Source organism: Porites lutea, chromosome 6 (assembly GCF_958299795.1).
Source record: "Porites lutea chromosome 6, jaPorLute2.1, whole genome shotgun sequence".
Classification (NCBI taxonomy): domain Eukaryota; kingdom Metazoa; phylum Cnidaria; class Anthozoa; order Scleractinia; family Poritidae; genus Porites; species Porites lutea.
The window spans coordinates 22,845,245-22,855,181 of record NC_133206.1 but is presented as its reverse complement, the minus strand read 5'-3'; the positions used below and the strand labels follow the sequence as shown (position 1 = coordinate 22,855,181).

Below are 9,937 nucleotides of genomic sequence, written 5' to 3'. Positions count from 1 at the left end.
GGCAACTTGAAATCTTACTGACAGCCCTGACAGCGGTAGACTGCATATACCTTGGCGTTGCGCGTGTTAGTATTAAACCCCCATTTCGGGGGATGAAATGTGTACGTACAAAACTGTTCTTAACAGAGAAGTGTCCACACTGTGGAGATGTTGGTAAGAGAGGGTTTACCTATTTCACATATAAAAGGCCTACTCTGGGACCTTAACTCGCCTTAACTCGCCTTAACTCGCCCTAACTCGCAACTTGAGATTATGTTCAAATTTCCTTATCTCGCCTTAACTCGCCTAAACTCGCATTATCTCGCACAAACTCACCCAATCTCGCCACCGCCAAGTGGATACCAATTTTAATATCTCATCCTACTCTCAGTGTAATTTCACAATATTATTACTCCATAAAGGGAAGACCCCAAAGGATACAAATTTTAAAAGTTTAAAAGATAGTGATTTTTAAGGAAAACAGGGTTTTTACCTTTAAAAAATATGTAACTGACCAACCCCATCCTTCTGGAATTTCTAATAGCCTCTTTGGTAAGGGTATTTCACCACTAAAGATTTGATGAGGTTTTTCTTACTTAACATTGTCATGCCTTGGAGTCACAACTGGACTGTCAATGGAACTACCAGGAACAGCCTGAACATGGCACTAACTCGTTGCCTAACGAAAAGGCTTCAATGCTAAGCATGGCAGAAATTCCAGAGGCATGGGGTCACAGGGTCTTAGGCCCGGTTCAGACGCCGCTCCACTCATGTGCCGAACCTAACTGATGAATTAAGTAAGGCAAAAGAGCAGCGTCTGAATCAATTTGGTACAGCAGTTTTAGTTTGGTGCAGCAAAACCGTTAAGTTCGACAGAGTCTGCCGAACTTTTGTCAAACTTAACTTAGGTTCGACACACGGTATGCCATCTGAATCAGATGTCACGCCAGTGTTGCTCCAAAGTCGAACTTATTCAGTTAGGTTCAGCACATGTAAAGTACGGCGTCTGAACCAGGCCTTACAAATCCCATGTTGACTGTTTGTGTTTTGGTCCACAAAGTAAGTGACATTAACTAAAAGCACAAACAGTGAATCCACGAAAAAGTTTTCATAAAATAGTTTAAGTTTTAGTCTTACACTTCTACGTGAGACAAAGAAACACTCTAAAGTCAAGCTTGCTTTGAATCTCTCATTTGCAGTTAAAAATATTATCCTATGACTTGTTTTTAATTTTTGGCTTAAAATAACAAATCTCGAATTTAGAGTGAAATACAAAAACATAATACCAGAATATTACATTTATAGTTTTAAGCTGGTTAATGATTTACAAAAAAAGTTTACTTGTAATTGAAAGTTTAATTACTTTGCAAATATAATGCATGCTAGCTGCATGTTTATGACATACAAGTATGAAGAGTAGTAGCATACGTATCATCTTATAATCTGGTGAAGCTTAATGAGGATTCTAGCTGACAATCATCAATGAAAGGCTAGGATGTAGCTAGAATCGAGAATTCTTTATATACACCACATACTGATTGCAGTCCATATTTCTTATAAATAATTCTTATAAATATTTACCTCGTACGAGAAGATCTGTACATTGGCTCAACGTGCTATCCTGTATGGCCTACATTGTAGTCAGACTGGCAACCATAACCCAGGCATGATTCATAAAGACTTGTTACATTTAGCCCTTAACTGAATAAAGGATTGCTTAAGGTACAATTTCAGCATTGATAGCCAACTTCGTTCGCCATCTTTGAAATTACCCAGAAGATACTGGTAACTCGTGTCTTCCCAGGGCCCTCTCGCCCTGCCTATTGTCCTCAATATGCATTCTGGGTAGTTTTCAAGATGGACGGAAAAACTTCTGAAGAAAAGGAGGAGAACTCGTGCAAAACTTTTGATGTTAAATCTAGAAGTTTCAAAATGTATCACATGCAGGTAAGCTAAGCTAAAGCCTTTTACCCTTGCAACGTTAACTCTATCAAAGCCTTGTTGATCCCAGTCCACTGGCAAGTTTCAGGTAGGAAGCTTCAATGTGGCGTACGTGACATGAAAACACGCACAAAACGCCTGAGCCGCTGATCATTTTGTAAAAATGCGAAGCAGGAAAGATTCATCGGTTTGGAAGACAAAGCCGATAGTGGAGAGTGTTTTCTTGTTAATCAAGTTAAATAAGGTATAGTCCTCTGCACAACTATGAACACGTTCTGACACTTTGTAAAAAATAAGTAAGCCTGAACAGAAAATATGGTCATTTATTTTTTGTTGTTTTGTTAGGCTGAGAATGATAAAGAGTTTACTATCAAGTTAACTTGATCCTCCTTTCTTTCGTAGAAATCAAGGTGTCTCTCACAGGATTGTCCAAGTTTAAGGAGGGAGTTTCTAAAATACGGGAACTGCTGTCTTTGCAAAAAGGCATCAGCCTTCATTTGCAAGAAATTAAAATAAATTATCCGAGGAAACGAAAAGGCAATCATTTCTGGCAGTCAAAACAAACAATTGAGCTGGATTCCAAGGGAAACCATCAGTGATGTGGAGAGAATGGATCAAATGGAAGACTTAAAGATAAGTCTTATAATTTTCAAGGAGAAAGAAATTTCATTTCATTTCAGTAAAATTGATTGTGTCATAAAAATTTCCTCAGCTGAGTTGTAATTCGTCAGCTTCCCCGGTTATTTATACTAGTTCTTTGAAGAACATTGACACAGACTGCAAAAACATTTTTTTTAAAAATTCTGGAGTTAGGGATAACAATTGATGACATGTCATGTGATACCTATTATGCTCACCTGCCTATTAAAACATAGTGTTATTGATTTTAAAAAGTAAATAAAATAAAATATCCTACCTGTGCTTATACTACAGCTACAGTTTTTTTTATCAATTCTGAATGATTGTTTTGTTTTCATTTTTTTTCTGCACTACTGGTAATTTATTATTCTGCCAAATAATTATATAGCTTTAATAAATAATATATGATGATGATGATTATTATTATTATGATACAGCCACCAAATGGTATAGTTTGGTGTCTAAGTGCTATATAATTAATAAAGAACAGGACTCCATGTCACTAGCATATCCATGCTTAAGCTTGTCCAATTAAGAAAATAATTCAATTAATAAATTTAAACAAGATTTGGCTTCATTCAACTTTGGAGCTCATCTGAATTTTTTTGTTTTAAATTATTTTTTCGTAATTGGACAACATGGAGCCTACTATATATATAAGAAATACAAAGATTGCAAGGCATCTTTATATGTATATTACTAAAGCATATTATAAGTTTTAACCCTTATAACCTCAACATAAGGTGGATCATTTTCCCCTAACTCGCCTTAACTCGCCTTAACTCGCCATAACTCGCAACTAATAGGCGAGCTCAATTTTTCCTTATCTCGCCTTAACTCGCCTAAACTCGCATTAGCTCGCACAATCTCGCGGCGAGATAAGGTCCCAGAGTAGGCCTTGACATGTTTGAAGATATACTCGGTTAAGACCTCCTCTTCTAAAGCAAGTGTGGCCAATTTAGTGCTGGTATCCATGTGAACGTCAGTGAAAGTTGAAGAAAAACGGCACAAGCAATTTGAAGCTACAAAATACAGAAACACTTAAAAGCCCCCAACTTTAATATAAGCCCCACCAGTTACAGGCTCGCCAATATAAGCTCCCCTCTAACTTGTATTGAAATGAATTTGATATATTATGATATTTTGAAGCTTTTACCAGTAACTGCAAAACATGAATGCTTATGCAAAATTTTGGAGTGACAAACAAGGAGCATTATGGTATGTTATGGTATTTCTGGAGTGGTCAATTCGCAGACGCTCTATAGTAGGGACGGTGTCTGCGACGCTGCAGGCTACTCTTTGAATTATCCGAGTCAGCGCTGGAAGCTGTTCGTTGGGAGTTTCCTAAACTGTTAGTTGATCAATGGGAGTCTTGAAGTCTAGAAGACTTAAAAGGACTTGGTTGACTGTTGTTTCGCTAGTGATTTGGCTAGCATTAAGACAACAATTTCTGTTTCGCTTGTTTTGTTCATCACTGAGGAAAAGGGATTGAAAACTATCGATAGGTATATAAAAAGCTCCCTCAACGGTAGTTAATTGCTTCAGCGATGACTTTACTAGACCTGTGACTCGGATTTATATGTTTTTACAAAACCTTTTAATACTTAGTCTACTGTTTCTTTCGACTCGGATCATGGCAAATGCACAGATCACTCCGGTGGGCGGTTACTAGTACAGTGTGTTTTCTCGCGTGACGAGTTCCTAGTGCGCATGGCGCATAATATAACCACATCACAACATGACAAGAGTTACGGCTTTCCACGCATGATTACGAGGCAGAATGAGGAAGTATTACTAGCTAGTCAGCCATGAGGAAAAGTATCTGGCAGCTTTGTGCTGCTCATTGTTTTTGCTTGAGAACTGACTACGATCAGCAATCTTCAACCACCAACAGCGGGAAAATATGTCGTACAACAATATCGATGACACGCGCTCAGGGAAATGCTAACGACATACCGATGGATGATGAGAAAACTGAAACATCTAAGGCCAACGAAACTGTCGTTCGACACAGTACGACCGCCGATGGATTGAACATAAAGTTTGTCTCTCTCGCCAGCCACAAAATGGTTCCATCCAAGTTCAAAGATTGCTTTAAGAAAGACCCAAAGCAGGCTAAACAGTTAGCCACAGAGTATGCAGCGGAAAAGGCTTTCTCCATCATCGCAGGCGGCAGAAATAAGCGCGACACAAGCGCTCCATCGCCCACAAATATTGTTTCCGCATTGGGTTCAGATGAGGAAGTTTATTCAGCCGGTGCTGACTGTGGTATGTTTGCTGCCGTTTTCACTGCCTATTCTCATCACTATAGGCTTAGGACATCGCCAGATGATTGGTGGTTCTGTGTTATCAAGAGGGTTGCTTGTGCAATCGATCGAAACTCTTCGAAAGCCTCCGTGCGCAACATGTTTGTCGATCATGAAGGAAAAAAAACAATCGAAGTACAGGTTAACGATCCCACTATCTACACCGTGGATTACAAGTTCCTGTTCGATCAAATAACAAAGCAGTTAAAAGAAAACTTAAAAGTGCCCGAGTTTGTTGATGGAGTCACAGCAGATTTTGGAACCACCTCAGCTGTACAGAAGATCGTCTCGCAGATTACGCTGATGTATTCTGTTAATCAATATTTCGACTTTGGAATGATGTGCGGATGTGGAATACCAGCGATGGAGATGCTTGGCAGTGAAGAAGACTGGATGAAATTAAGTTCTAAGCTGAAAGTTTTAAGAACACTCTTAGAACCCATAGGCATAGAGAACGACTTTGGCCTTTCTTCAAAATGGTGGGATCTAGTTCAGAAAGTGTTCTGGAATCTGCAGGCCACTTATCGGGGAAACCCAGATGAAGAATGGTGGAGTCATATTATGAGCTATCAAGAGGAATATGCCTCAGGTATGTACGCTACTAGAAATACGTAAATCGCACGACCTCGCGAAGGACTTCGGAGGAATTGACGGCAAAATATTAGGCAAAAGAGAAGAAAATTTATAAATCTAAAAATTTTAAGCTATATAAAGAAACAAAGCTGTAATAACTAAAAAGAAAACTATACGAAAAGAAAAAGAAAAAAAGAAAAGAGGCGAAGAGAAAACCTTGGGACCTTCGAGGCACCGGGCCATATCGTTACCACTAGGCCACGTGAAACAGACGAAACCGCTTCCCTTGGGGGCGTTGTTAAAACCAGGAACACGGAACATTCCGGAAAAGCCCGGAAAATCCCGGAGCATGAAAAAATAAAAATAATTTTCATGAAAAAAAATAATAATGATGATAATAAAATGATTTTTGTAAAAATTAATTATAACGTAAAATAACCGCAAAAAAAATCGAAAAATAAAGAAATAAAGAAAAAGAAACTCGTACAATATATAATCCTTAGTATGAGAAAACAATATTTTGTTGCAAATAATTTGTTGGGCGACTGAGGGCCCATGCAAATGACAGTAATTAGTGAAGGCTTGCTTCTAAATTCAAAATATATTAAAATGGGTCGCGAGTAGGGGGGGTTTTCAAGCTTTCCTCACACAGCCACCTCTTGTATTGTTTGCCATGTGGTTTAACGGTTATCCATTTCAGCTATTTGATAGTCTTAACTATCAAATTTATACGTCGCAAAAGGTCTTCAATAAAAATTCATTATTACTTTGGAAGCGAAAAAGAGAGCATGGAAACACATTTATTGTGAAGAGTTCGTATGATGCAATCAGTGCGAGTAGGCTACCTAAAGCTCTTTTATCTGAGATTGTAAGTCAGGTTTGATGAAACCTTTCCTAGTTTTTTACTTTATCTGATTTAGGGAGTGTGTATTCTCCAAATTAAGCAAAAGAAAATAATTTAATTTTGTTTTGTTTCTAAGGAATGTTTCCCACTGGCAGAAGTTTTATCAGAGGATGGATCACAGATTTCTTGGAGGGACCGTCATATGTAAGGCGGGACCTGTGGGGCCCTGGTGACTTTACAAGTGGCTTAGTGGCCGTTCCTTTCACTATCAAAGATCCCTGTGGTGTCCAGGATACCGCAGCATTAGTGGCAGGAATGCTAGGATTCACTGTTCACAGGATACCCAACTCTGATGAGGTGTCTGTACAACCATTCCAAGGATGGTCTCTTATGCTGTCTGACGACTCGCCTTTTTGCAAATTCTGAACAAACCGTTGATATTGGCTTTATAAATTAGTTTAGTATTAATAGCGGAGCTCTGGCGCGCGAAGCGCGCCTGCGGAGCACCATGGGTAAGTAAATCTACCCATCCCAGAAAATTTGGTAATCACGTGACCGTACACCGCCCTCAGCCCGCCCGTCCGTCCGCACCACAGGGCAACCAATGTTCAATCACACTTTTCAGTTTGGGAGCACAGAAAGACTGATATTGCAGACATATTGCACATCAATCTTGTGATCAATTGACAGCTGTCAAAACAGGGTATCCGCTGATCAGTATCACCTGATCGTATCGCGGGCTCAGGTGTCGACCCATCGAGGTCGAGTATCTTTTTAAAGTTATCCGCTGACAAGTTACTAGTTTTCAAATGATTGCAGGCTCAAGTTTAATTTTTCAATTCATATGAATTATGTTGTGTTTTATATGTGCCGCACAATTAAAATTTTGATTTCAAACTGACCTCGGAAGCTAAGAATTAAGCCAGTTTTTATAAGCAGGGAGGACGTGCTAGTTGCTTTTGACTTTTCTCACCAAGGTCACTCGTTGGTCACGCTCTACGTCCAATTTTTATACTCTGATTGGTCAAAATTTGACAGGTGAGTTCACGCGGAAAATTTATGCAGCATCTTGAAACTTGTTTACTTTGACAGCTGAAGCTGACAGAGTTTTGTGTCAACTTGTGATGTTTTTAACTGTCTTTTTCCACTAAATGTACAAAGTGAAATTCAGCTGCTATCAAGAGTCTTCTGTTATTCATGGCTAGTTTGTTTATTGGGTTTTTGGTTGAGAAATACGTCGCTTTGGCAAAGTCGGAAATCCGATTCGGATGGCATCGTTTTCGTTTTTCACCTTGCTTGATGCGTAAGACGGTTGAAAAGTCTGAAGCGGTTCTGGCCTTACTTGATAGTTTTCAGTGCATCTCAAAAGGTAAGCCTGAGTAATTATTGTATTCGTTTGTTTTTTATATCTAATTTAATGAAGTCGAGCGTAGTTTACGCGGCTATTTGGTTTATGCACGTGTGTAAGATTTGAGACGATGATCTGACCGAGAGTGACCGAGTATCAGGTTTGATTATCAGTTTATGGAACTTTACAAAAACTGTAAAAAGCCTTTAGACATTTTCTCACCGCAAATAGAAAGAAAACGTTCCAAAGAATATGTGGCTATAATTCTGGCTGTAAAAGAAAGCTTTGAGCGATTTTCTTGCCTCGAGTTCATCTTTGAAAAAAGCAAACACCGGGAAGCCGGCTTAAAACGTAAACAAGGATTTTCAGAGACACTTTAAGACTTGTCTTCGTGAATGAAAATTGTTGTCTCTGTATATGTTTCACCGAATTATTTTCCCTTTCTTTATTAATTGTTAGTAGTCTCTTTTGCAATTTTAATCGCTGTGCCGTTTGTTTTCAGTCGCTCATGAACATCGCTTGCAAGAGTAGTCAAAATGCCGCGCGTATCAAACGCTTTTGAAGATTACAGATCTTTATAATAAATTCTTTATTGTGCTGAAGCGTATAACTATATTAATCTTAATTTAAACAGTCGACTTGTCAAAAGTGAGAACTGGCTAGCCGTATAGGTGATTTTGGAAATTTTTTTGACGATTTCGCTAAAAGCCCACACGTGCTTTGATCGTCCTGAATATTGAATGAGTGCAATTTGTATTGCAAAATTGTGAAACACTGCATTCTGTCCGAGGTCTGAATGATGAAAACGGCGCCTCATGGTACTGTTTCGAACTGTTTCACCTCAGATGTGATGTACAAAAAGTATAAAAGGTTGGTTTACACGTCCCTAGAATTGTTGGCAAGATTTTGTAAAGTAAACATGTCGAACGCAAAAAATTCGGCCTGATTTGTTTTCCAGGCCTAATCTACTGTGATCAAGAGCCATTATGGCTCTTAAATGTGATCGAAGATGATTGCTATTTTTTGGGTGTACATATAAAGGCTATCAACTCGATGTAAGATTAAGTTCACTCTTAGCTTGGACTGTTTGCAAATTATTTTTCTCGAAAATCACGTAGTCTTTCCCTCAAAAGTCACATGAATGTGCTCTAAAGTTAACTGATTTGTGGAATACAAGTTTATTGTTTGATTTGAATTATAAATTCGAGTTAATAGGAGCTTCGCTTTTAGCCCTGGCTAAATCTATATATTACTTAACTGCAAGGAAAGTAAAGAAAATGTTTCAGTACAGCAAACTGAACACAGTTTTGCGGGCGGTCAGCGGTAACTCGCGTGACGGCGAGTGTTTTAACTTAGACAAACAAACATGGCGGCGAAAAAGCAATGGTACACAGAAGACGATTTCTCAAAATCTACTCATTAAAATTTTGTGATATTTGGCAGAATTTTTACTTTTATAATATTTTAAATAATTAGAACTTTAAAACGGAATTTGAACAGACGATTTTTGTGACAAATTTAATAATTACAGTACAATTGTATTATTGATTATCTGAAAACCCCTCTGTTAAAATTTGGTCAAATAAGTTTCAAATGGTAATTATTAATTATAGTAAGCTGTGTGCAAGTTTATAGGAAAATCTAATGAGTGAATTTCCTGTAAACTGAGCAAAAGTGAAATTTTAAGGTAGTATTCAATCGTTCATGTTGCCATGGAAACAACGAAAATGACAAATTTTACCTGTCACTCAAAATCTTTCATCAATATATTTTCCACTTGCCAAGTTTCAGCTTGTGAGCAGCAACCCTTCTCTTGCCATAATCTGGCAAATGACATATACTCAGAAACTGACAAAACTGTGTTCACCCACCTTAAGTGCAAGGAAATTAAATAAAATGTTTTAATACTGCAAACTTATTAAGAATTTTCATGCAAATGTGGGCTGGGCAAAAAAACGTACTGGCAAAAATTTCAGCCATTTGACTGAAAGCCTAGGCCAAAATGTAGGTTTCTTGAGCACAAAAATCCCCAAAAACACACTACAGAAGAAAAAAGAAAAGGAAGAGAAAAAATGAAGAAGAATAAAACATAGTTCCTCTCAGTCTTCGTTTTTTTATATTGCCTGTACTTTGGAGATGGCACTGAACCGTTTTCACTACAATTGAGCCAACAGTGATTCGCACGTTTGTTTTTTTTTGGCAGAAAAGTCTGACTGGAATTGCTAAACCCTGGCTAGTGAAAATCAATAGCCTTTTGACCAAATTGAGATCAAATCACAAGGTTTATGGCTGAAAAGCCCGACATCA

General features: G+C 38.1%; 1 protein-coding gene across 1 annotated transcript; it reads left to right on the top strand.

The window, feature by feature from the left end:
* The first annotated feature begins 4,325 nt into the window (after positions 1–4,325).
* LOC140941439 (uncharacterized) lies at positions 4,326–9,102 on the top strand. The gene is made up of 3 exons (XM_073390436.1): positions 4,326–5,454; positions 6,419–6,752; positions 8,883–9,102. The coding sequence occupies exons 1-2, from the start codon at positions 4,368–4,370 to the stop codon at positions 6,706–6,708; spliced, it is 1,377 nt and encodes a 458-aa protein (XP_073246537.1). The 5' UTR covers positions 4,326–4,367; the 3' UTR covers positions 6,709–6,752; positions 8,883–9,102.
* Positions 9,103–9,937: the final 835 nt, after the last annotated feature.

Coding starts and splice junctions, on each gene's coding strand:
- LOC140941439 (XM_073390436.1), top strand. CDS start 4,368: ATGAGGAAAAGTATCTGGCAGCTTTGTGCTGCTCATTGTTTTTGCTTG. Junction 5,455..6,418: donor TCAAGAGGAATATGCCTCAG/GTATGTACGCTA, acceptor TTTGTTTCTAAG/GAATGTTTCCCACTGGCAGA.